The 26,484-nt window shown below is 45.5% G+C and overlaps 1 protein-coding gene across 2 annotated transcripts in view; it reads left to right on the top strand.

Annotated features, from left to right (window-relative positions):
* arih2 (ariadne homolog 2 (Drosophila)) overlaps positions 1-26,484 on the top strand; it is a 98,093-nt gene that overhangs the window by 883 nt on the left and 70,726 nt on the right. Inside the window, exons 2-3 of one of the 2 annotated variants that reach the window (XM_086002051.1) lie at positions 1,130-1,205; positions 14,430-14,771. In XM_086002051.1, the coding sequence (XP_085858177.1) occupies positions 14,538-14,771 (234 nt within the window). In that variant the 5' untranslated portion in view covers positions 1,130-1,205; positions 14,430-14,537. The remainder of the gene's footprint in view (positions 1-1,129; positions 1,206-14,429; positions 14,772-26,484) is intronic. The other variant, XM_086002050.1, reaches the window with a different exon arrangement.

Here is a 26,484-nt window from a genome sequence, read left to right as displayed (position 1 = left end):
ACCAGATCAATAACACTATTATTAACTGGAGTAATAGGCACCAGCCGCATTAATAACTGGTACAACAGCATTAATAACCAGCATTAACTAAAATAACAAGGAGCACCAGCAACATTAGTGACCAGCATTAACCAAGGTAGTAAACGGTTCCAACATTAACCAGACCAACAACATCAATATCCATTGTTAACTAGGCTAGAGTAATAGGCACCAGCAACATTAATAACTGGTACAGCAGCATTAATTACCAGCTTTAACTAGAGAAATAGTGCCAGTAGTATTAATGCCAGTGTTATTGAGAGTAATAAGATAAATATTTGACATTGATCAATGTACTAAACAATGGCAGCAGGGTCAATGATGTCAGCATTAACTAGAGTAACAGTATCAACTAGCAGTATTAACTAGTGTAGCAAACTGCAACCGCATTAATGCTCACCGATAAAGAACTCTGGGTATTGTTGAGTGGACCAGAATTAGTCATACCAGAAGAGTTAACATCAATGATAGCACTAAGCATCAAGCATTAGTGGTCGGAACACTGTGAATACCCACTATACCTGCAGTACCAACGATAGAACCAGCATTAATGCCAGCAAACATTGTCGGCAAGGATTTATGGTGGCAATACCAACAGCATTAATTATTCTGACAGCACAATCTCAGCAGGGTGACAAAGTGCTTTGCTGTCAGAAGGACTGCTTTCTCTTATCAGAGGCTTCCTGTGTTCTGCCCAACAATGAGATGTTTTAAGGTTTACTGGACCATTGTGAAGATTGCCTCAGTGTAGGGAGTAAGTAGTTTGCAGCAGGATTATAAGTTAACAACATTGCAGAGACCACCTGAAAAGAGACAAGGCAGGTTAACATTTTGGGATGGATCCTTTACCAGTGCTCATATATAGACAATGCTTTGTAAGAATTTATTGGAAACTCATTTTGCTTTGGCATCTGATTTTACGTCCTGGATTTTAACTGGCTATTTTCCAAGGTAATTTTTAAATGCAATATGACGTGGTTCGTTTGTAATGAATGCAAACATGTATTAAGAAATTAAATTGTTATTTTTTCCCCCTCCCCGCCACTTTTCGATTTTCCTTTTCTTCTCTTTCTCCGCTTCCCTCCTGCAGGCTTTTGTGATAGCGGGGATACGGTGCCACGGGTGCTGGCGGCGATTCATTCTTTTTCCAAATAGCTGCCGTTCATGTGAGTGTCGTCAGGCTATTCAACCAAGGAGTGCATCACGGCTCCGTCTGCTCGTTGTATTCCCACTTTGCAGCTGGTTGAATAGTGATCAGGAGTGGAACTCCAGCTATTCTTTTCTCAACCCTAACTTCATCCCCCCCCCCCCCCTCTCTTCCACCCCTGGCCCCCTAGGCTCTGAGGTTAATTGCTGATATCAGCTCAATACATGCTTGACAGAGAAGGTCTTTTCATGGCATTATACTGTTTCCAGGTTCATGTTTTTGAAATGTGGTGCAGTGGAATGGTGTTTTCGCGTGTGCAATTCTGTGGACTGAAAGGAGCTGGTTAATAACTCGAGCTCTGTTACCCCTCCTGTTGCGGAAGAGCCGCCACGGCACTGCTTATTGACGGCCGAGACTTCTCCGCTAATTCCGAACTTTTGTCAAGTCCTTTAGAAAGTTTTTTTCCCCTCTCTCGACTACGAAACTTTGAAGGACCAAGACCCAGAGTTGAGCTGTCAAAAGTTGAAGAGAGTAGGAGAGAAAATGAGGTAAATGCAGTAATAGCTCGATGAAGCGGAGTGTGGATTTAAAAAACCTATGGATTATCAGGGATTGGGAAGACTGAGGGAGATGGTGAGTTCTGCTCTGTTGAAGTTCTGGGAATGAATGAATGAACTGAACTGGGATACAGTTCAGTGAGTTTTCTCTTAGAAGGGGTAAACGGAGAAAGACCAGAGGAACTATTGCCATAGTAATATTGAAAAAATGTGTAAATATCTCAAATCAGACTTGTATGAATTTAAGAGGGGAAGTCTGTTCAAAGTTTTTACCCTCTATATGTAAAGTTATACTTGCCAAAAAAATGTTTTTAAAACATCAATTCTCCTCAAGTGGAGACACTTGAGTAAGGTTTCTGTCCCTACAAGGATATCCATAGTGGAGAACCTTCCCATGTGCTCGTGTATGCCAGAGGGACTCGCCTGCAAACAACAACTATTTACATTTATATAGCGCCTTTAACATAGAAAAACATCCCAAGGTGCTTCAGATGCATCAGGAATAAAATGGATGTCAAGCTGAAGAAGGAGATATTAGGAGGGGTGATCAAAAGAGAGAGGTTTTGTGTAGATAGAGAAGAAGAGGGCTTTAGGAAGTGAATTTGAGTGTGGGCCCTAAGTGACTGAAAGCACAGCTGCCAAGGATGAGTCGAAGGGAAGGGGGTATGTTCGAGAGACTCGACTCGGCAGTGGAGAGTTCTGGGCCTGGGTTGGCTCATAGGAAGTTAGAGGTTGAAAGGAACAAGACCATGAAGGGACTTGAACACAAGGATGAGGATTTTTAAATGTGAGGCATTGGGCAATTGGGAGGCAGTGTAGGTGAGCGAGGACAGGGCTGATGGGTGAGTGGAATGGTGCTGGACAGGTTGAGGGCTGTAGCATTTTGGGTGAGCTGAAGTGTGTAGAGGATGAGAGGCTGGCTAGAAGAGCATTGGAGTCTGGAGGTGACCGAGGCTCTGAGGGTGATTGAGCTGGAGGGAGCAAGAAAATAATTGGAACCCAGCTTTAGGACTGCAAAGCAAATTTGGCTTCCTAGCCTGTAGTCCTACTTTGGGACGTCCTGATGTTGTGAAAGGTGCTATATAAATGTAAGTTTTTGTTCTTAAAGCTGGGTTGAAGTTACACCCCTCCTGTGTGTAAGGGAGACACTATAGGGCATTTCCAGGTTGATGTCACTGGGCATGGCCTAGTAAGGGAAGATCTCCCATTGAGGGTCTCCATGTCAGAAGGAAAATTTCAAGTGTCAAGGACTTTTTGTGAGAGTTTCTTGTAAAATGAGCAATGTACTTCAAACAAAATGTACAATTTCTCCGCCCCCCCACTTTTCTGCCCCTTCAGTATATCGTGATTAAACGGTGAATGTATACACATCGTCTCCAACTGGTTAGTTGGCAATCTTGGGCTGGTGTTTTGGCAGATCACCAATCAAGATCAGTGGAAGGAGAATTGGTAGAGATTCTTTCTTGGGTTGCATTGAAGCATCCCCTGCTCGTTATCTGACTGCAACTAGTATTAGCAGAGACTGCCGTTGTATCTGTTGTCACGCACTCACTCCCTGACGGTCCAAGGCTTGTTTCCTGGGATGCAGGAAACTGAAGATTCCAAGTTCTTGCTTTCTTCAGTTGTATCTATCTTGTGACAGTAGAAAGCAGGTAAGCTCTGTGCATTCAGGACCTGACGTTTCTCAAACCCAACATCTGCCACTGGAGATTCTGCAGGTCCCAAAGGCACATCAGGGATTTTCCACACGCTGCAAAAGACAAAAAAAGTCTCCAGCCTCTAACTCAAACCTAGTCCATGAACTCGCTGTCGCCTCCCAAATCCGTGCCCATCTTTCCCAGAAGTCCATGTTTGAATTCCTCCAATCAGGTTTCCGCCCCTGCCACAGTACCGAAACAACTCTTGTCAAAGTCACAAATGACATCCTATGTGACTGACCGTGGTAAACTATCCCTCCTTGTCCTTCTTGACCTGTCTGCCGCCATTGATGCGGTTCACCACACCATCCTCCTCCAATGCCTCTCCTCCGTCATCCATCTGGGTGGGACTGCTCGCGCCTGGTTCCATTCTTAACTATCCAGTTGTAGCCAGAGAATCACCTGCATTAGCTTCTCTTCCCGCTCCTGCACCATTACCTCTGGAGTCCCCCAAGGATCTATCCTTTGGTCCCCTCCTATTTCTCATCTACATGCTGCTCCTTAGCAACATCCTTCGAAAACACAGTCAGGTTCCACATGTAAGCTGACGACACCCAGCTCTACCTCACCACCACCTCTCTCTCTCGACCCCTCTCCTGCCTGCTAAATTGTTCGACTGCCTGTCCGACATCCAGTACTGGATGAGCAGAAATTTCCTCCAACTAAATATTGGGAAGGCTGAAACCATTGTCTTTGGCCCCCACCACAAACTCTGTTCCCTAGCCACCGACTCCATCCCTCGCCCTGACTACTGTCAAAGGCTGAACTAGACTGTTTGCAACCTTGGTGTTGTGTTTGACCCTGAGATGAGCTTCTGAACACACATCCGCGCCATCACTCAGACCTACCACCTCCGTAGCATCGCCTGGCTCCGCACCTGCCTCAGCTCATCTGCTGCCGAAACCCTCATCCACGCCTTTGTTACCTCTAGACCTGACTATTCCAGTGCAGTCCTGGCTGGCCTCCCATCTTTCACCCTCCATAAATTTAAGCTCATCCAAAACTGCCGCCCATATCCTAACTCGCACCAAGTCCCGTTCACCCATCACCCCGTGCTCGCTGACAGACATTGGCTCCTGGTTGAGCAACGCCTTGATTTTAAAATTCTCATCCTTGTTTTCAAATCCCTCCATGGCTTTGTCCCTCCCTATCTCTGTAACCTCCTTCAGCCCTACAACCAATGTTTCCTTTCAGCTGTGTGGCAGGGCAGTGCTGTGCAGTTCCCACGCAGCCAGCTCACTGGCTTTTAAATGGGGAAAAACTGCATGTGCGGTGTTTTGAATGGGCCATGTAGCCCCAAATAAAAAAATAAAGGGAACGTTGCCTACAACCCTCCGAGATCTCTGCGCTCCTCCAATTCTGGCTTCTTGCGCATCCTTGATTATAATCGCTCCATCATTGGCGGCTGTGCCTTCAGCTGCCGAGGCACTAAGCTCTGGAATTCCCTCCCTAATCCCCACTGCGTGTCTGCCTCTCTTTTCTCCTTTATGATGCTCTTTAAAACCTACCTCTTCTCCTTATGTAGCTCGGTATCGAATGTTGTCTGATAATCGCTCCTGTGAAGCGCCTTGGGACGTTTTACTGCTTTAAAGGCGCTATAGAAATACAAGTTATTTTTGTAGGACACGAGGAATTAGTGTGTACATGCTAGTTCCTGATTTAGAACTTGCAATCATAACCGTTCCCTTCTTGCTCCTCTTCTCTTCTCTCCCCTTTTCCCCCACCCCCCCCCCCTTAAAGGCAGAGGGTATTTTAAATTTGTACATATGGAAAAAAAGGAAATAATTCAGGCCATTCACTCACTCATGCTCAGCCAATTATAAGGCGCCATTGACAAAAGGTTTGGTAAAAGGCATCCTGCTCACTCTTGGGTAGGAATTAGTTCAGATTATCAGGAGAAATTTTTTTTTAATGGTTCCAACCCTAATGTAATGTGTTCAGCAAGTACCCTTGTTTGACCTCCTGTTCTGTTATCATGATTTAATTTGAAGTGGTGTTCTCGATTTACCTTTCCTCAACCATTTGCTGTCTTGCTGTACTGCTATACCCTTGAGCTCAGTTTCCTCCCCCTCATCTTTCTGTTGGGAAAACTGTTTCCTTACACCTCTGCAACATTGCTCTCCACCCACTACTCTGCTGCTGAAACCTTGGTCCGTGCCATTTTCGCCTTGAGTCTTGACTTCTCCGATCCCCTCCTAGCTGGCCTCCTTGCATCAACAGGCTTCAACTTACCCATAATGCCACAGCACATGTCCTCACCTGCTCTTAAGCCCCACATTCCCATCATCCGACTAATAGTTTCTGATGTGGCTCCTAATTGGGAACAACAGTCCTTTATTTCAAGCACAGGCAAGTATTAATACATTTCAGTATTTAAGCAGTAATTTACAGAGAAGTGAAACGGCATTACCCTGTTCCGCCTCTGGGTAGAGCGCATAGTCCAGCTGTCCCTTCCAGTGCCGCATCTTAACCTCCAACTAGAAGCTGCTTCATCTGTGTTCTTGCACCCTTTTTAGTCACGCCACCCTCGAATCATCAAAACTGTTGGGGTTAGCACCTTCCCAGTTTAGTCTTCCCTCATCAGGCAGTGTGTATACTGTCTGCTTTCTGACTTGGCTGCTGATCAAGTTAACCTATCGGAAGAACATGTGATGTCTCACTCACTTCCCGGGCGTTTAATGTGGTCAGGGGGCCAGCGGTTTACCAGTTGTGCTTTTCCCGTTGTTTCAGATAATCACAGATATTAGCACTTCCTTATCCGATGCTGACCAGCTGATGTAATTATGCACGTTCCAATAGTCTTTGTGTTCTCTTAAGCATGAGCAGTTGTTTTAACGTAGGTCTGTTTGACCACATAAGGCATGATGATCAAGTAGGCAGCAAAAGATGTCAATTTCTAAATCCTTACACTATCCTTTTTAAAAAAAATAAAAAACAATTTTTAAATTTTTTTTTAATGGGATCAGGGCGTCGCTGGCAATGCCAGCATTTATTGCCCATCCCTAGTTGCCCTTGAGAAGGTGGTGGTGAACCACCGCCTTGAACTGCTGCAGTCCATGTGGTGATGGTACTTCCACAGCACTGTTAGGGAGGGAGTTCCAGGATTTTGACCCAGCGACGATGAAGGATCGGCGATATATTTCCAAGTCAGGATGGTGTGCGACTTGGAGGGGAATTTGGAGGTGGTGGTGTTCCCATGCGCCTGCTGCCCGTGTCCTTCTAGGTGGAAGAGGTCGTGGGTTTGGGAGGTGCTGCCGAAGAAGCCTTGGCGAGTTGCTGCAGTGCATCTTGTAGATGGTATGGTACACACTGCAGCCACGGTGCGCCGGTGGTGGAGGGAGTGAATGTTTAAGGTGATGGATGGGGTGCCAATCAAGTGGGTGAGACACTCGCCACAGAATACCTAGCCTCTGACCTGCTCTTGTTGCCACAGTATTTATGTGGCTGGTCCAGTTAAGTTTTTGGATAATGGTGACCCCCCCAGGATGTTGATAGTGGGGGATTTGGCGATGGTAATACCATTGAATGTCAAGGGGAGGTGGTTGACTCTCACTTGTTGGAGATAGTCATTGCCTGTGGCGCGAATGTTACCTGCCACTTATCAGTCCAGGCCTGAAAGTCGTCCAGGTCTTGTTGCATGCGGGCATGGACTGCTTCATTATTTGAGGAGTTGTGAATGGCACTGAACACTGCAGTCATCAGCGAACATCCCCATTTCTGATCTTATGTTGGAGGGAAGGTCATTGATGAAGCAGCTGAAGATGGTTGGGCCTAGGACACTGCCCTGAGGAACTCCTGCAGCGATGTCCTGGGGCTGTGATGATTGACCTTCAACCACCACAACCATCTTCCTTTGTGCTAGGTATGACTCCAGCCAGTGGAGCGTTTTCCCCCTGATTCCCATTGACTTCAGTTTTACGAGGGCTCCTTGATGCCAGACTCGGTCAAATGCTGCCTTGATGTCGAGGGCAGTCACATTCGCCTCACCTCTGGAATTCAGCTCCTTTGTCCATGTTTGGACCAAGGCTGTAATGAGGTCGGGAGCTGAGTGGTCTTGGCGGAACCCAAACTGGGCATCAGTGAGCAGGTTATTGGTGAGTAAGTGCTGCTTGATAGCACTGTCGATGACACCTTCCATCACTTTGCTGATGATTGAGAGTAGACTGATGGGGCGGTAATTGGTTGGGTTGGATTTGTCCTGCTTTTTGTGGACAGGACATACCTGGGCTGTTTTCCACATTGTAGGATAGATGCCAGTGTTGTAGCTGTACTGGAACAACTTGGCTAGAGGCGCGGCTAGTTCTGGAGCCCAAGTCTTCAGCACGATAGCCGGGATGTTGTCGGGGCCCATAGCCTCTGCTGTATCCAGTGCGCTCAGTTGTTTCTTGATAGCACGTGGAGTGAATGAATTGGCTGAAGACTGGCTTCTGTGATGGCGGGGACCTCAGGAGTAGGCCGAGATGGATCATCCTGCCGCTACTGATGAGCTCTGCCAGTGTGTGTCTCAAAAATCTTATTTCTGTTTTCAAATCTCTCCACGGCCTTGCCCTGCCCTGTGGTGGCTGCTTGTTCAGCCACTCTGCTCCTGCTCTCAAATTCTCTACTCAATTCCCTCTGCCTTACCATCTCTTTCCCTGCTTTGAAAAGCCTCCTCAAACCCCTCCTGTTCAATCATGCCTTCTGTTCCCCATCCCAGCCTCTCCATTCTCCTCCTCTTTCCTACGCTCGATGCCCACCGTATCCTTTTCCTTCTTACTGTAATGTTCTCTGAGATGTCTTCCTGCATGCGAGGAGAGCAATATAAATGCACGTTGTTGGCACACGTCTATAAGGCCACCGCTTAGTTGTCTCGTTTCAAGACGAAACCCCCCCCAAGTTTCTCCAATCTTTCCTCATAGGTCAGTCCTCGGTCACTAGGGATCTTCTCTGAACTGCTTCCGGGGATTGAATTATTCCCCTTGTATCTGTTACCAGAACAATAACTTGAAATGCAATATCAGAAAAGGTTGAACAGGCTCTTTTCTCTAGAAAAGGGAAGACTGAGGGGTGTTTCCGTATTGAATGCAGTCTGACCAGAGCAGTATCCAGCCTGAGCCTGACTTCTTCACACTTGTACTCTGCTGTTTTTAGTTTATACAGTTCTTCTTGTGTTTTTTTTAATGGTTGGCCCGCAGTGGTTGGAGAGTCGAGTCTGACAGCAGTTAGATTTTTTTTAAACTTTAGTCGCAGGGCTATTTCAACAGCTAATTCTTCTTCCTTTGTGCAGTAGTTTGCAGTTGTCCATACTCCAATTTCATTTGTCATTGTTCTGTCCACTTACATAATTTGGGCGTTACTGATACCATGTAAGCAAAGTCAAATGACCATTTGTTCTACCACTCTGTGGTGTACGACTATCGAATGCTAGTCGAGACTCGGGTTTCACCTGGGATGCCAGGGGCAACCAGGTGATTGATGTGGTCAGTCAAATTTTCTTCAGGATACTGGTGCCATTGCAATCATGCACAAAAATGGAATATTTTTGGTCTTTGGTTTATTATCTCAGTACTTTGATATGAGAACTGGCTTGAAATCTGAGCACACCAAGGATCATGAAGCATGACAGGATTTCGGTTTGCTTTTTCAGGTGCTTGATTAATAAGTAAGTGATCTGGTGTATTTTGCATACTTTAGGTTTGATAAGTGCACGGCTGTTGGAAGTGTTGAGTTTACCGGCGTGTCCACTGGTCATTTGTCACTCTGACAAGCTCCCATAGTTTTATGCTATGACTAAGCCATAGCCGAATCTTTAAGATTTCACCCCCTTTATCATAGAACAGCGCAGCACAGAAGGAGGCCATTGGGCCCATCGAGCCTGCGCCGGCTCTTTCGAAGAGCAATCCAGTTAGTCCCACTCCCTCACTCTTTCTCCCTATCCCTGCAATTTTTTTTTCTCCCAAGTATTTATCCAATTCCCTTTTGAAGGCTACTATTGAATCTGTATCCAGCACCCAATCGGGCAGTGCGTTCCAAATCCTAACCACTCGTTGCGTAAAAAAGTTTTTCCTCCTGTCGCCTCTGGTTCTTTTGCCAATCACCTTAACTCTGTGCCCTCTGGTTATCAACCCTTCAGCCATCGGAACCAGTTTCTCTTTATTTACTCTATCTAAACCCTTCATGATTTTAACCACCTCTATCAAACCTCCTCATGGCCTTCTCTGCTCCAAGGAGAACAACCCCAGCTTCTTCAGTCTACCATTCTACTAAATCTCTTCTGTATCCTATCCAAAGCCTTCACGTCCTTCCTAAAGTGTGGTGCCCAGAATTGGACACAATACTTTATAAAAAGGTTAAAAGGAGATATGTGCAGAAATTCAGCTTGGGAGTAAGACGTTTTGTGCTTTATATTAGTAATACTTCACGTATCAGTTGTTTTTATTACTTACAATTTTCCCTCTCCATTTACAGGAAACTTTGAGCTATCCGGCAATCTGGAGCCACCGGCAAAAATCAGCAGCCGTTTTTTATTCTTTTTGTTTGGTTTTTTTTTGCTTTGTTTGAACAGTCAAGCTGTGCAAGGTCTGTAGCTATAGCAACAGCTTCAGCTACAGAGCTTTAGGGCCACACCCGAGTGTTTAGAAGCTGTTGCTAAGCAACAGTGTTTGTTGTCCAATACGGAGATAAGAATCTCCGTATCTCTCAACATTAACTCTGGAGAGTACGGCACTTTTGAGGCAACGGCAGCAGCTCGGTCCCGTGGGTGCCGGATAGCACAAAGTTTCCTGTACTTCCTCTTCTGGATATAAAAACCTCTTTCTAGAAAAGGGAAGACGGAGGGGTGACCTGATAGAGGGCCTTAAAATTAGGAAAGGGGTTCGATAGGGTAGACGTAGAGAAGATGTTTCCACTTAGTCACTAATAAATCCAATAGGGAATTCAGGAGAAACGTCTTACTCAGAGTGGTTAGAATGTGGAACTCGCTGCCGCATGGAGTAATTGAGGTGAATAGTATAGATGCATTTAAGGGGAAGCTTGATAAACACATGGAGAAAGGAATGGAAGGTTATGTTGATAGATGAAGAAGGGTGGGAGGAGGCTCCTGAGGAGCAGAAACACCGCAATGACCCGTTGGGCCGAATGGCCTGTTTCTGTGCTGGTAATTCTTCGTAATACTTTTTAATACAGGTATAAACAGAAGGAGCATAAAAAGTGGCAGGGGCAAGAGAAGGTAATTCAAACCATCCCAGCTCTTGTTGTTTAGGTCCATGGGCAAGCCCCACTTCTCCCTTCCTACCTTGGTGCCAAGTTACTGGCAGTCCAGAATCAAATATTAATGGCATATCAAACAAATACTGTTTTCATTCAACTTGCCACTTGTGTCCCAGACAGAAAACATGTTTTCAGGGACTTAATGCAACTATCACTTGACAACTGATTTTTGGTATTTATGACTCTTGTCCATCTGTAAAGACATTTCACTTTTGTCTCTGCTCAACGTGTGTAAAAGTTTTGCTGGTGCAGCATCCCTACTAGTGAGTAGCTGAACCATACAGGCTAGGAAGATCTCCTGTTTAATCCCTAGCTGATCTAAGTCAGGTAGGGGCCTGTAACTGGGCTCGTGATTTAGAGATGAGAAAAACAAATGGCCTGGGATCTTCCCGCTGGTTGTCACCTCGGTTACAAGTGCTTGTGCGTGGATGCCGGATGAGGGCAGGATCAGACTTGACTGCGATGCACCACCTAGTTGAATAGTCGGCCAACACTCGCTGTTTAGGCTCATGCGCAAAGAATGTCACTTCGGCAACATACCAGAGGGCAACCTACAACCGTGAGGCACAGCCCAGATAGGCGTCAGCATCTCTGGGGTAAAATGGAGAAGAAAACTGGCACAGGTTGCACTTCCAGAAGTGTGAAAGATAACAGTTAATATCCAGCTGGGTTAATACTGAGTGGTTGAGAATTGAAATTCCATTTATAACAGTCTCATTCGACCCTGCACTAATTAGTACATTCATACCTACTGCAATATTTTGTCTTTAAATATTTAGAGGAATTAACAAATTGCTGGCAGGTAAAGGTTAGTATCCCTGCATTTGTTATCAATTAAAAATAACTGCAGTACAACAGTTTACTGTCTTTCTCATTAAACTATAATGCTGTCCCAGCACAGGGACAATCATTTTCATAAATGTGTCCTGCTCCCAACGTCGCAACACATATTCATTTGTTTAATTGGCACTAAGTCCCAGAAGATATTAACTCGCTTCTTAATCCACTGGTGGATTGCTTTGACGACTAAGAGTTATGCATCTCTGTGCGATAAGCAGTAAAAATGACATCTGACTTCACCATAAGCAATATGTTTCCCCCCCCCCCCCCCCAAGTGATAACCCCAACGCACAGTGGCTGGGGAACCAAGAATCTAACCCAAGTATAGCTTTTTATCTCCTCTTAAGCTCCAAACCAGAAAAGGGTCAAAGCTGGGCTAGAACCTGGAATCTGTCATGCAACCCTCGGTTTATTTAAAATCTCAATTCATTTCTTCTTCCGCTAAATTTTTATCCTCCTCTCCTAAAGCCCCTGATTCATGCTAGGATATGGTTCACAAGTGCCAGCTGCCTTTCACGACCTCAGGATGTCCCGAAGCGCTTTACAGCCAATGAAGTGCAGTCACTGTTGTGATGTGGGAAACGCGGCAGCCAATTTGCGCACAGCAAGCTCCCACAAACAGCAATGTGATAATGACCAGATAATTGGCTTTTAGTCATCATCTTCTCTCGTATGGTAGTAGCAAATCAAATCAAATGTCAATATTGAAGTTGGATATCCAGGCTAAAGTTTTCGGTGCAACAGCGCGGGTATCTTGTAGGCTGCCTGTGAATTTCCTCTGAGGGCAGTGCTCAATGATGTGCTCCAGGGTCTGATTAGGAGCTCCACAGTCGCATGATGGGGATGCTTTAATCTTCCGTCTATGGAGAAGGTGGCAGCATCTACCATGACCGGTTCTGAGGCGGTTGAGGTTGTCCAATGTTTGCGAGGAGGGTTTGATCCTTCAGGTTGTACTGTGGGGTCCTCTATATAAGGAATCCATTCCGTATGTCACAGTTCTTCCCAGCATTTCACCGTCGGTCATCAAGGCTGAGGGGAGATCGCTGAAGGGCTTCGGCGACGGTCCAAAATGGCCTCCTAGATTTGAGACGGGTTGGTGGTCGGTTGTTCAAGTTGGCCTGGATCGGCAAGTCTTTGCTGGTGTAGCGGTTGTATTCTCTGGAGACGTGGGGTGGGGAATTTTGAACCATTTTCGCTTTTGAAGAGGCTTGTAGACAAATACTGCTGCTGCTGCCTTTGGCATACATGTGAGGCCTCAACATACAGTACATGAAAAACAAAGCGTCACCTTCACGTTTACCTCTGAGGCAGTGTGAGAGCTTGTGCGAGGTGAAAATAATGAACACCATGTGATTAGAATGGAGGGGATAGGTCAGCTTGCTCCTTATTCACCTTGCTTGTCTTAAACTCCTCAGCCAAGGACACAAGTTTAAAAGTCCTATCATTCCACGTTCAGCACACTAGTAGACACAGAAAGTGTTGTGTGACTCTAGCCTGCCCTGGGAATGTAGGTACAATATCATATTGGCACTAATATGCTATAGGAGAATTCCTATTGATGTTGTGCCATGTTCGACTTGTGTGATGCTTCTCTTCAACACTCATTGCTCCCATGGTTAGTATGCATGTCAGACCTCTAGTCACCCGTCCTTCACACTAGTGTTACATAGGTAAAGATACTCTCTCCATTCTCTCCCAAGTTTCAGCTTCGTATAAGTTCTACACTATCAGCATTATGTTTATAGAAATCCCTGTTGAGGAAGAAAGCTCACCAGTGCAGTTGAGCAAAAATTTTACACCGTCACCATTAATCTCTACGGAAATTCTCGTGACAACTTGTCAACTATCTTGTACACTCAGCTAAATATAACTAAATTAATCTTTGGTGTTCAGTTTTGCAAGTGCCTCTTGTAGAGTTTCCCATACTGTTTTTAAAAAACTTTTGTTTAAAAAAAAAAAAAAGCTGTGAAATCATTTAATCCAAGTGATTTTAGATGGTGTGTTAAGTCTATTCAACCCTGAAGGATATTACAACCGAACCCAATCCTTGCTTGATGCCATCTCATACGAACGTCATTGGACAGTGATCAAGAGCAGAATCTCTAGCTGATTTTTTCCCCCACCACCACCTCCTTAATCTAGAGGCAGTCAGTCTAATTGTAGGACTCCCAACTGCTGTACCTTGAGATCGGCTGACTCAGCGCATCCCGTGGACGTAACCTGGGACCATTGTGGGCTGGGTGGCTCGGTATCACACCAGGCAGTGCGTTAATCTACAACCATCGGAGAGCTAATAAACCAGGATTAAAACCCTCTGAGCATTGTCGCAGCATTTCTACACCAGGATGGGAGTTTTTGTCATGTATGCTGACAATAATTAATTACCAGCAGAGGAACAGGCCATTCGGCCCAACAGGTCTATGCCGGTGTTTATGCTGAACACCTTGGCGTGCATGTCCACGGATCCCTGAAGATAATAGGACGGGTATATAAGAAGGCATGCGGGATACTTTCCTTTATTAGCTGAGGCAGAGAATATGAGAGCAGGGAGGTTATGCTTGAACTGTATAAAACACTAGTTAGGCCACAGCTAGAGGACTGCGTAAAGTACTGTTTTATTGTTGTAGGTAACTTTCATTCATTTATCGTAACATAAGAATTAGGAGCAGGAGTGGGCCATACAGCCCCTCGAGCCTGCACCACCATTCAATAAGATCATGGCTGAACTTCTACATCAACTCCACTTTCCTGCCCGATCCCCTAGTTCCCAAAAATCCCATCGATCTCTATCTTGAATATACTCATTGACTGAGCAGCCACAGTCCTCTGGGGTCGAGAATTCCAGAGGTTCACAACCCTCTGAGTAATATTGACGGTTTGTTCTTTTTTTTTCCTCTCCAGTCATCCAAAAGACAGATGAAGAGTGGAAGTGACCGCTGACGCGTTGTAAATACTGCCTTTTGATTTTGGGTTTGGGAAGGTTTGTGGTGAATTCACACAGCTGTGACCATGTCGGTGGATATGAATAGCCAGAGTTCCGATAGTAATGACGACTATAATGGAGACTCTGAGGAGGAGGATCAGGTTGATATGAGTGACTATTACGAAGGGGTAGCGAGCGACGTGGAGCAGCAAGGTGCAGACGCCTTCGATCCAGAGGAATATCAGTTCACGTGCCTGTCGTATAAGGAGTCAGAGAATGTACTAAACGAACAAGTTGACACCATGGCAGATGCTCTAAAGGTAAGGCTTTGGAAGAAATTAAGTGCATATTTCTGACAAATGATGCCAGTTTGACCATTTCCAAATGTCAGGGGCCTACTTTATATAAAAAAAAAAAAAAAAAATGAGAAGAACTTAAGCTCCTGTAATGAGTTGTGCTCATTTTAATTTGAATTTGAGCAGAATTATTTCCAGTCTAGTTTCCACCCTTTGTAAATTTTCTTCCCTTCTCTAACTCTTGCTGTGGTATAGTTCCTTGGGTGGCAGCAGCCCACTGGTGGTACTTCACGTATGGACTGAGTTAGTGTTGGCAGGCTATTTGTTCAAGCTGATTTCTGCCCTCACACGATGCCCACACATGCACACTTTGCAATAGGTGTTTCTGGATGGCAATCAGCAATGGGAAAGCTGGCTGCTGTTTTTCTCTGTGCCCGCCCCTTGTCTCATAAGTGGTAATCTTGCAATGGATACAGTCCCGAATGAAGCCATTCGACCTGTCGTGCCTGTGCCAGCTCTTTGAAATAGCAATCCAGCTAGTTCCACTCCCCCATAGCCCGGTTACATTTTTCCTCTTAAGTAAAAAATCCACTTCCCTTTTGAAGGTTACAATTGCTGGCTCTCGCCTAACAGGGTGGGCAGACCGTGCCGCAAGTACCTCTGCGTGGCAGTGCAACGTGTGTGGAGCCGGACTATCCAGGTTACACATCTAGTATAACTGAGCATGTTAGACACCAAGCAGATTATCAGAGCTACTAGGGGTAAATCATGGTAAATAGGTGTTGGGGAATAAATCATACCCTCAGGGCTTGTGGTCAAAAAAACGCTTTAAACGGGTTACTTGTGTGTTGCATTTTATGGCATCCTCGATCTAAATGTTTTGATCATATCCTGGGCAATGTTCCCTGTAATTTTTTCCCCCAGGCGGGCTCTATAAATTTGCTGCGCGGCTGCACAGCCGTATGCGCCATATCTCTTCCAGCGGTATAGTTGGCAAGTGGCCTGCGCAGGACCTCGCGATTGCCGCGTGACCGCGCCTTACGGGGAGCATTGATCCTGGGTCTATTTATGCTCGCTCACTTTTTGCTTTTAGTTGGAATGTTTTTAAATGCACGTACAGGAAACGTTGTGCTATCCGGCACCGACGGGACCGAGCTGTTGCCGTCCCATCAAAACTGCCGGACAAACCAGCGCTAATGTTGAAACATACGGAGATTTTGAGCTCCGTATCTGGCAACAAACCTGACAGCTTCTAAACAGTCGGCCGTACCTTGCAAGCGTCCCTGTACCTTAGCAACAGCTTCAGCAAGACCTTGCAGAGCCTGACTGGTGAAAAAAAAAAAGCAACGAAAAGAAAAAAATCCTAACGAAATGGCTCCTGATTTTTGCCGGTGGCTCGAGCATTCCAGACAGTTAACCTCCGGATAAACCAAAGTTTCCTGTATATTGTTTCTTGGGTGTTTTTCGAAGCATTCAGGAGGTGTCATGAAATGGCATGAATTACTTTTTGGTGCCTAGGAGCAGGAAAATAAGGTTAAACCGATTGATTTGCGGGCCATATATAATGGTATATGATTGTGTTTGAAATAACTAGAAATTATATCGAAAAAGTCAAATGCTGTGGTAAGAGGTGCAGTAGTGCAGTGGTTATATTACTAGGCTAGTAATGCAGAGAGTGCAAGTTCAAATCCCATCATGGCGGTTTGAGAATTTGAATTCAGATTATATAAGAAAGTTGGTATCAGTAAAAGTGACTGAAAACCGCATAATCCCAACTGGCTCGCGAATGTCCTTTAGGGAAGGAAAGGTGCCGTCCTTACCCGGCCTGGCCTATATGCCCCACACGAACATGATTGACTCTTAACTGCCCTCTGAAGTGGCCTAGCAAGCCACTCGCTCTGTTACAGGATGGGCAATAAATGCCGGCCTTGTGAGCGACACCCATATCCGGAGAATGAATTTGAAAGGTGTAACCCTTCAGCTGGCACTATTGTGTTCAGTGGCATTACCAAAGCTCTGTTTAATTTTTCATCAGATGTTTCATCAAAACATCAGAGGGAACACTAGATCCTGTGGGGTGGGGAGGAAGAAAAACAACAAGGCAATTGGTTTGCGTTCCACCCAAAAACAAATGGCCACGGTCACAATGCAATCCTTCAAAGGCCAGTACAATCCCGAAGCTTCATGCAGTAAGGACGGAATTTGACTTGTTCAGTCGCTGTAAGCCACTGTTGCTGTCTTAGATACCACACTTGTTTCTCTATTGGATACAACTCCCTCCCACTCAGTGTCAGCCGTGGCTCAGTGTGTAGCACCCTCACCTCTTGAGTCAGAAGGTTGTGGGTTCAAACCCCACTCCAGAGACTTGAGCATAAAAATCTAGGCTGACACTCCCAGTGCAGTGCTGCACTGTCAGAGGTGCCATCTTTCGGATGAGATGTTAAACCGAGGCTCCACCTGCTCTGATAGCAAAATACTGCGGATGCTGGACATCCGAAATAACAGAAAATGCTGGAGAAACTCAGCAGGCCAGGCAACATCCGTGGAGAGAGAAATAGAGTCAACGTTTCAGGTCGAAACCCTTCGTCAGGACTGAGAGAAAAGTTTAGTTTCTCTCAGTTCTGTAGAAGGGTTTCGACCTGAAACGTTGACTCTATTTCTCTCTCCACGGATGTTGCCTGGCCTGCTGAGTTTTTCCAGCATTTTCTGTTGTTATTTCGCCCCATCTGCTCTCCCAGGTGGACATAAGATCCCATGGCACTATTTCGAAGAAGAGCAGGGGAGTTATCCCCGATGTCCTGGCCAACATTTATCCCTCAATCAGCATCACTAAAACAGATTTTCTGGTCATTATCACGTTGCTGTACACACATTGGTTGCAGTGTTTCCTACATTACAACAGTGACTACACTTCAAAAAGTACTTCATTGGCTGTAAAGTGCTTTAGGACATCCGGTGGCCGTGAAAGATGCTGTATAAATGCAAGTCTTTCTTTCCCACACAATCCCCAGTCGTATTGAGTCTCCCTTCAAACTGAGGGGCAGCATGGGATGAACTTAATTCAGATCCTTTTTTTTGGTATTTTATGTTATGATACATGGATATTTATTACCTCTAGATGGAGACTACTTAATATCTGACAGGACCAAGTTATGGTGCCACTTGGTCAATGACAGGACTGTGGTAATTGAATAAGTCAATGAATGTCGCCTTATCTGAGGAAGGATGTTCTTGCCATGGAAGGAGTTCAGCAAAGATTCACCAGGCTGATACCTGAGATGGCAGGAATGACGTATGAGGAGAGATTGGGACGATTGGGCTTGTACTCGCTGGAGTTTAGAAGAATGAGAGGGGATCTCATTGAAACTTATAAAATTCTAACAGGACTAGACAGACTAGATGCAGGAAGGATGTTCCCGATGGTTGGGGAGTCCAGAACCAGGGGTTCTTTGAGGAAGTAACATATAGGGTGGATAAAGGGGAACCAGTGGACGTAGTGTATTTAGACTTCCAAAAGGCATTTGACAAGGTGCCACACAAAAGATTATTGCTTAAGATAAAAAATCACGGGATTGGGGGTAATATTCTGGCATGGATAGAGGATTGGCTATCTAACAGAAGGCAGAGAGTTGGGATAAATGGTTCATTCTCAGACTGGCAATCAGTAACTAGTGGTGTTCCGCAGGGGTCAGTGCTGGGTCCCCAACTCTTTACAATCTATATTAAAGATTTGGAGGAGGGGGGAGGGGACCGAGTGTAACATATCAAAGTTTGCAGATGATACTAAGATGGGAGGGAAAGTAGTGAGTGAGGAGGACATAAAAAACCTGCAAAAGGACATAGACAGGCTAAGTAAGTGGGCAGAGATTTGGCAGATGGAATACAATACTGGAAAGTGTGAGGTTATGCACTTTGGCAGGAAAAATCGTAGAGCAAGTTATTATCTTAATGGCAAGAAACTGGAAAGTACTGAAGTACAAAGGGATCTGGGGGTCCTGGTGCACGAAACTCAAAAGGTTAGTATGCAGGTGCAGCAAGTGATTAAGAAGGCCAATGGAATGTTGGCTTTCATTGCTAGGGGGATAGAATATAAAAATAGGGAGGTATTGCTTCAGTTGTACAAGGTATTGGTGAGACCGCACCTGGAATACTGCGTACAGTTTTGGTGTCCATACTTAAGAAAGGACATACTTGCTCTCGAGTCAGTACAAAGAAGGTTCACTCGGTTAATCCCATGGATGAGGGGATGGACATACGAGGAGAGGTTGAGTAGATTGGGACTCTACTCATTGGAGTTCAGAAGAATGAGAGGCGATCTTATTGAAACATATAAGATTGTGAAGGGGCTGGATCAGGTGGGTGCGGTGAGGATGTTCCCGATGATGGGTGAAACTAGAACTAGGGGGCATAGTCTTAGAATAAGGGGCTGCTCTTTCAAAACTGAGATGAGGAGGAACTACTTCACTCAGAGGGTGGTAGGTCCATGGAATATGCTGCCCCAAAAAGCTGTAGAAGCTACATCATTACATAAATTTAAAACAGAAATAGACAGTTTCCTAGAAGTAATGGGAATTAAGGGTTACGGGGAGCAGGCAGGAATTTGGACATGAGTCTAGGTTCGGATCGGTCATGGCCCTGTGGGTAGTGGAGCGGGCCCAGGGGCCGTGTAGCCTGATCCTGCTCCTATTTCGTGTGTCTAATTCTGTTAGATTCAGGAGATGGTTCTGTGATAGTGGATTGGCGGTTAGGATCAGATCAGCCATGATCTTATTGAATGGCGGAGCAGGCTCGAGGGGCCGATTGGCCTACTCCTGCTCCTATTTCTTATGTTCTTATGTTCACAGTCTAAGGATAAGGGGTAGGCCATTTAGGACAGAGATGAGGAGGAATTTCTTCACCCAGCGAGTGGTGAACCTGTGGAATTCTCTACCACAGAAGGCAGTAGAGGCCAATTCATTAAATATATTTAAGAAGTAGTTGGATATATTTCTTAGGGCTAAAGGGATCAAGGGGTATGGGGAGAAAGCAGGGACAGGGTACTGAAATTGGATGATCAGCCATGATCGCATTGAATGGTGGAGCAGGCTCGAGGGGCCGAATGGCCTACTCCTGCTCCTATCTTCTATGTTTCTAGGTGTCTCTGGGTTTTCTACCAGTATTTAGGGGATTGCATTCTGCAATTTCCATTTCATTTTTGCCTAAATTAGAAAACCAGTGGCCTTATCGTTGTAGTTGCACTAAGCAACTTCCCTTTCTTGACGCAAAAGATTCATTAAAATAGTCCTTCAACACTCCCCTCTTTTTCCTCTTCAAGTTCACATTTAAATAAATGCTGCACAATGCTTTTGAAACTGGCGGCATAAGCCGATTCCTCCTTGCTAATGGTGGGATATAATCTTAATCAATCCATTGAGACTCTGTTGTTTATTGTGGAGTATCTTTACAACGTGTGATACCCTAATTAAAACGAGTATGTATGGTTATTCTTTGTCTGATTTCATTTTATCCAATTTGATATTTTCCTGAGGCCTGGGTGAATGTCCTCTTATTTTTCCCCATTCTGGGGAAGTGCTAAACCACAGCTCCACGTCTTTCCCAGTTAGCATCGTTAAGACAAGGGACTTCTGTGTAATGAAGAACAAGTCCAAACTGGAATCTACCATCCTATGATGTGGGGAGTTAATATGTGGCACAGAAATGTGACTGACCTGCCTCCATTTTACATGCTCTGCTTACTACAATGCTCTAGTAGTCAGAGGAATTATTTTTCAATTTACTAGTTCTGATTATGTTACGTACAAAAATCGTATTTCCCACATTTATTGCCTGAATTGGACCCGTGTGGAATAAGTGCATGCAACTTTAACCCTTCTCTCAATTCTCAAGACCACAAGAAATATTCACATAATAAATTAGGGCTTGATTGCGGCATTACTTGTCTTGTTTCGATTTCCAATATCTATTACGGAAGTCCTGAACTACTGACCGGTGATGCTTTAGTCTTAAATATTCTTTTAAGTGATCCAATGTATTTCAAAATCCAGTTGTGAAAATTCTTTTTATCCTCGACAGTCAATGAAAATACTAACGATACTATCTTCGTCCTAATTTTGGTCAATATAATCTTCGTTATTTGTTGAGGGTGGAGCTCCCTAGAAGTGCCTTGCTTTATGGTTCATGGCCATGAAAGCTTCACACATTGGTGAGAGACAGTTTATTTTATTTGTTTATGGGATGTGGGCGTCGCTGGCAAGGCCAGCATTTATTGCCCATTCCCTAATTGCCCCTTGAGAAGGTGGTGGTGAGCCACCTTCTTGAACCGCTGCAGTCTGTGTGGTGAAGGTGCTCCCACAGTGCTGTTAGGTAGGGAGTTCCAGGATTTTGACCCATCGACTATGCAGGAACAGCGATATATTTCCAAGTCAGGACGGTGTGTGACTTGGAGGGGAACTTGGCGGTGGTGCTGTTTCCATGCGCCTGCTGCCCTTGTCCTTCTAGGTGGAAGAGGTCACGGGTTTGGGAGGTGCTGCCGAAGAAGCCTTGGCGAGTTGCTGCAGTGCATCTTGTAGATGGTGCACACTGCAGTCACGGTACGTTGGTGGTGGAGGGAGTGAATGTTTAAGGTGGTGGATGAGGTGCCAATCAAGCGAGCTGCTTTCTCCTGGATGGTGTCGAGCTTCTTGAGTGTTGTTGGAGCTGCACTCATCCAGGCAAGTGGAGAGTATTCCATCACACTCCTGACTTATGCCTTGTAGATGGGGGAAAGGCTTTGGAGAATCGGGAGGTGAGACACTCGCCGCAGAATACCCAGCCTCTGACCTGCTCTTGTTGCCACAGTATTTATGTGGCTGGTTTTGTGTCTGTCATTCTCCACACAAGAATCCTGTGATTTAGGTGATCCACTTGCAGGTCCTGTAATTCGAGTAGTCCTTTCACCCGCTCTGTGGCTGTTTGGGTTGGCTCTGCTTCCTAACAACTGCTTCCTTGGCCTTTTCACACTAAGAGCGAGAGGGAGGAGAGGGCGCTCTGTCAACATGAAAGTCAGCATAGATTTGTTAAAGGCAAATCCTGTTTTGACCAACTTGCTCGAGTTGTTTGAAGTAACGGTGAGGATTGAGGAGGGTAGCGAGTCGTGGTGAACGGTTGATTTTCAGACTGGAGCAAACTATACAGTAGTGTTCCCCAGGGGTTGGTATTAAGACCACTGCTCTTTTTGATATATATTAATGATCTGGACTTGGGTATACAAGGCATAATTTCAAAGTTTGCAGATGACATGAAACTCGGAAATGTAGTAAACAATGAGGAGGATAGTAACAGACACATGGCAGATGAAATTTAACGGTTGCAAGTGTGAAGTGATCTGTTGTGGTAGGAAGAATGAGGAGAGGCAATTTTAAAGGGTGTGCAGGAACAGAGAGACCTGGGGGTGCATGTACACATAACTTTGAAGGTGGCAGGACAAGTTGAGAAGGATGTCAAAAAAGCATATGGGATCCTTGGCTTTATTAAGAGGCATAGCGTACAGAAGCAAGGAAGTTATGCTAAACCTTCATGAAACACTGGTTAGGCCTCGGCTGGAATATGGTGTTCAGTTCTGGGCACCACACTTGGGAAGGATGTCAAGACCTTGGAGAGGGAGCAGAAGAGATTTACTAGAATGTTACCAGGTATGAGGGACTTCAGTTACGTGGAGAGACAGGAGAAGCTGGGGTTGCTCTCCTCAGAGGAGAGAAGGTTAAGAGGAAATTTGATAGGTGTTGAAAATCATGAAGGGTTTTGGTAGAGTAAATAAGGAGAAACTGTTTCCAGTGGCACAAGGGCCAGTAACCAGAGGACTCAGATTTAATCGGCAAAAGAACCAGAGGTGACCTTCAGAAACATTTTTTACTCAGCGAGTTGTGGTTGGGAATGCAGTGGAATGAAAGGGCGGTGGAAGCAGATTCAGTAATAACTTTCAAAAGAGAATTGGATATATACAGGAAACTTTCGATTTACCGGCACCTAAAATAACCGGAAATCTCAGTTAACCGGCAAAATTCAGGAGTAGGTTTTACTTCATATTGTATTTGCCTTCCTCCATCTGTTGCTGTGCAAGGGTGTGGCTGCAGCTGTTGCTAAGCTACAGAGACACTTGGAACTTGTGGCCATTGTTCTACACTTGTTGCTAAGCAACAGGATTTGTTGCTTTATACGGAGCTGTCAGCTCTCCCTATCTTTTACTGTAGCGTTCGGTTATCGGGAATTTTTGATGAACCGGCACCACGTCGGTCCTGTCCATGCCGGATAAAAAAAAGTTTCCTGTACTTGAAGGTGAAAACATTTACAAGGCTATGGGAAAAGAGCGGGGGAGTGTGATAGCTCTACCAAAGAGTCGGCAAAGGCACGATGGGCCGAATGGCCTCCTTCTGTGCTGTCTCATTCTATGATTCGAGCATCCCTAAGCCAGACAGGCAGTGAATCGAGGCGCATAGAGCCGCAAATCTGATGAGGGCCAAAGTGACTCCCTTGTCCTCCGACTCAACCCTCAAGTCGTATTGAGCACCACTGTCCTCATTTAAGACGTTGCATATTTTGAAAAAGGAAGCCGTACTCGCTTCAGACATTTTTATTTGTTGAGCCAGGTGATTGATGTGAAATATATTGAAGTTTCTGTTGCTTTTTAGTTTAGAGCCTCTGCTGCATCTAACTCCAGATTATAATGATTTACCTCAGACCTGGGTATAATCCTGAGGTAAGATTTCATCTTCACTTCCCCCTGCCCGCCCTGGGCATGCATCAAGGAGGGTTGGGGGAGAGGGGACCAAGTGTTTCTCCACAGGGGTGGGAAACTGTCAGCGATGGACTGTGCTGCTCTTGGTGCAATTCCTAAGGGCTGATTAAGAGATGTTTTGGCAGAAGGCCCACTCTCTGCAATAATTGATGCATGTTGTGAGGCAAAGTATAAAACCCCATACCGAAGAAAAGCTGGAGTGCTGAGGTTTATAGATCAAGTCGTAGACAGTATCGCATTTCTGTGGTAAGAAAATCCATTGTCCAAATAAAAAGCTAATTGTTTCTGGTTTGCTAATTGCAGTAACATTGTCATGTCTGACAATCTGATTGAAGTCAATTGAGAGAGCAATAGATGCAATGCAAAATATCAGTGGTTTTATCAAAGATCACAGCAAAGCAACATGAAGGCTGAGCCACTCATAGCAGCACGCATACCTCAGACTGGTGGATTTTATAACTTTGACCTTCACTCCCTTGATAGCTTAGTGCAGAGGTTCCCAAACTGGGGAGGGTGGAGGAGGTTACTGACTCTGGCTCTGGATAAACGCACCATGTGGTGCGACACTAGAGTATACAGACCAGAAAGCCCCAGATCCCCAGTTAGTGAGGTAGCTCACCTCCGCATGAGCAGCTGTGCTTATCCTCGGGGCATACCACAGGAACATCAGCCAGGCTTCCTGCTCCCAGTCACTATCCAGCGTCGCCTGCTAGAAAGTGTGTGCTGTGGACGTGAGGCGGGCACAGGATTAAATTTAGCTGTGATGCCATCTGTGATTAAATAGCCCAGCGACAGTTGTCTAGGCTTGCCTATAAAGAGTGGCTGTGTGAATGAGGTACCGGATAGCAGCCTGTGGAGCTGCCGCCCAGTCTGACTCATTGCCTTTTGAGAGAAAGGGAGGAAATTGAAGGAAGGTGCTGCCAGTGAGTTAGCAAAAGACAGCGGTGAATTTAGTGAAGGTTGTATAAGTGTCAGCTTGGCAGTAATAAGCCTGCGAGTTAGAAGGTCATGGGTTCAAGCCCAACTCCAGGACTTCGGCACATAATCTAGGTGACACTTCAGTGGAGTGCTGCATTGTCAGAGGTGCCATCTTTTGGATGAGACGTTAAGCTGACTGCCTGCTTAAATGGACATAAGTGATCCCATGGCAGCTGAGTTCTCCCTTGGCCAACATTTATCCCTCAACCAGCGCAACAGATTGTCCGGTCATTCATTTGCTGTTTACGGGACCTTGCTGTGTACATAACATTGAATATACTTCAATGGCACTCGCTAGCACAAGGAGCTGTTGAGGAGAATAGCATAGATGCATTTAAGGGGAAGCTAGATAAACACATGAGGGAGAAAGGAATAGAAGGATATGTTGATGGGGTTAGATGAAGAAGGGTGGGAGGAGGCTCGTGTGGAGCATAAACACCGGCATAGACCATTTGGACTGAGTGGCCTGTGTGTAGAACACAAGAACAGAAGTAGGCCATTCAGCCCCTCGAGCCTGCTCTGCCATTTGATAAGATCATGGTTGATCTGTGGCCTAACTCCATATACCCGCCTTTGGCCCATATCCCTTCATACCTTTGGTTAACAGAAAGCTGTCCATCTCCGATTTAAAGTTAACAATTGATCTTGCATCAATTGCCGTTTGCGGAAGAGAGTTCCAAACTTCTACCACCCTTTGTGTGTAGAGGTGTTTCCTAATTTCACTCCTGAACGGCCTGGCTCTAATTTTTAGACTATGCCCCCTAGTCCTAGAATCCCCAATACTCTCCACTTATTTGGATGAGTGCAGCTCCAACAACACTCGAAGCTCCACTCCATCCAGAACAAAGCAGCCCGCTTGATTGGCACCCCATTCACCACCTTAAACATTCACTCCCCCCACCACTGGCGCACCGTGGCTGCAGTGTGTACCATCTACAGGATGCACGGCAGCAATTTGCCAAGGCTGCTTCGACAGCACCTCCCAAACCCGCGACCTCTACCACCTGGAAGAACAAGGGCAGCAGGCGCATGGGAACACCATTGAAGTAGATTTCCATTAACCAAATGTGTTGAGGGATATGGGCCAAAGGCAGGTATATGGAGCTAGGTCACAGATTAGCCATGATCTCACTGAATGGCAGAACAGGCTTGAGGGGCTCAATGGCCTACTCCTGTTCCTATGTTCCCTTCCTCCTGTAATCTGTGGGCATTTTAAACCCAAGCTCGAAGGTATCTACTTCGAACTCCGTGTCAGCCAGTGGCTCCGTTGGTAGCACTCTCGCCCCTGAGTCAGAGGGTTGTAGGTTCAAGTCCCGCTCCAGAGCACAAAAACCTAGGCTGACACACCGTGCAGTGCTGAGGGAACGCTGCACTGTCGGAGGTGCCGTCTTGCAGCTGAGACGTTAAACCGAGGCTCTCAAGTGGACGTAAAAGAGCAGGGGCGTTCTCCCCAATATTTATCCCTCAATCAACATTATTAAAACAGATTTTCTGGTCTTTATCACATTGCTGTTAGTGGGAGCTTGCTGTGTGCAAATTGGCTGTCGTGTTTCCTACATTCACACTTCAAAAAGTACTTCATTGGCTGTAAAGCGCTTTGGGAGGTCTGGTGGTCGTGAAAGGTTTCTATATAAATGCAAGTCTTTCTTTCATTGAATTATTTCATAATTTCTCTTAATTCAACTTTGGTATCATTGCCTGGACTTATCAACAGAAGAAACTTCATTTAAAAAAAAAAACATACTTTTCCAGTAAATTCATAGAATCATAGAAAGTTACAGCACGGAAGGAGGCCATTTCGGCCCATCGTGTCCGTGCTGGCCAACAAAGAGCTATCCAGCCTAATCCCACTTCCCAGCTCTTGGTCCGTAGCCTTGCAGGTTACAGCATCCCAAGTGCACATCCAAGTACTTTTTAAATGTGGTTAGGGTTTCTGCCTCTACCACCCTTTCAGGCAGTAAGTTCCAGACCCCCACAGCCCTCTGG

Source organism: Somniosus microcephalus, chromosome 11 (genome assembly GCF_052327205.1).
Source record: "Somniosus microcephalus isolate GS21.2 chromosome 11, FLI_Smic_1.0, whole genome shotgun sequence".
NCBI classification, from domain to species: domain Eukaryota; kingdom Metazoa; phylum Chordata; class Chondrichthyes; order Squaliformes; family Somniosidae; genus Somniosus; species Somniosus microcephalus.
This window is presented reverse-complemented; position numbering and strand designations above follow the sequence as displayed.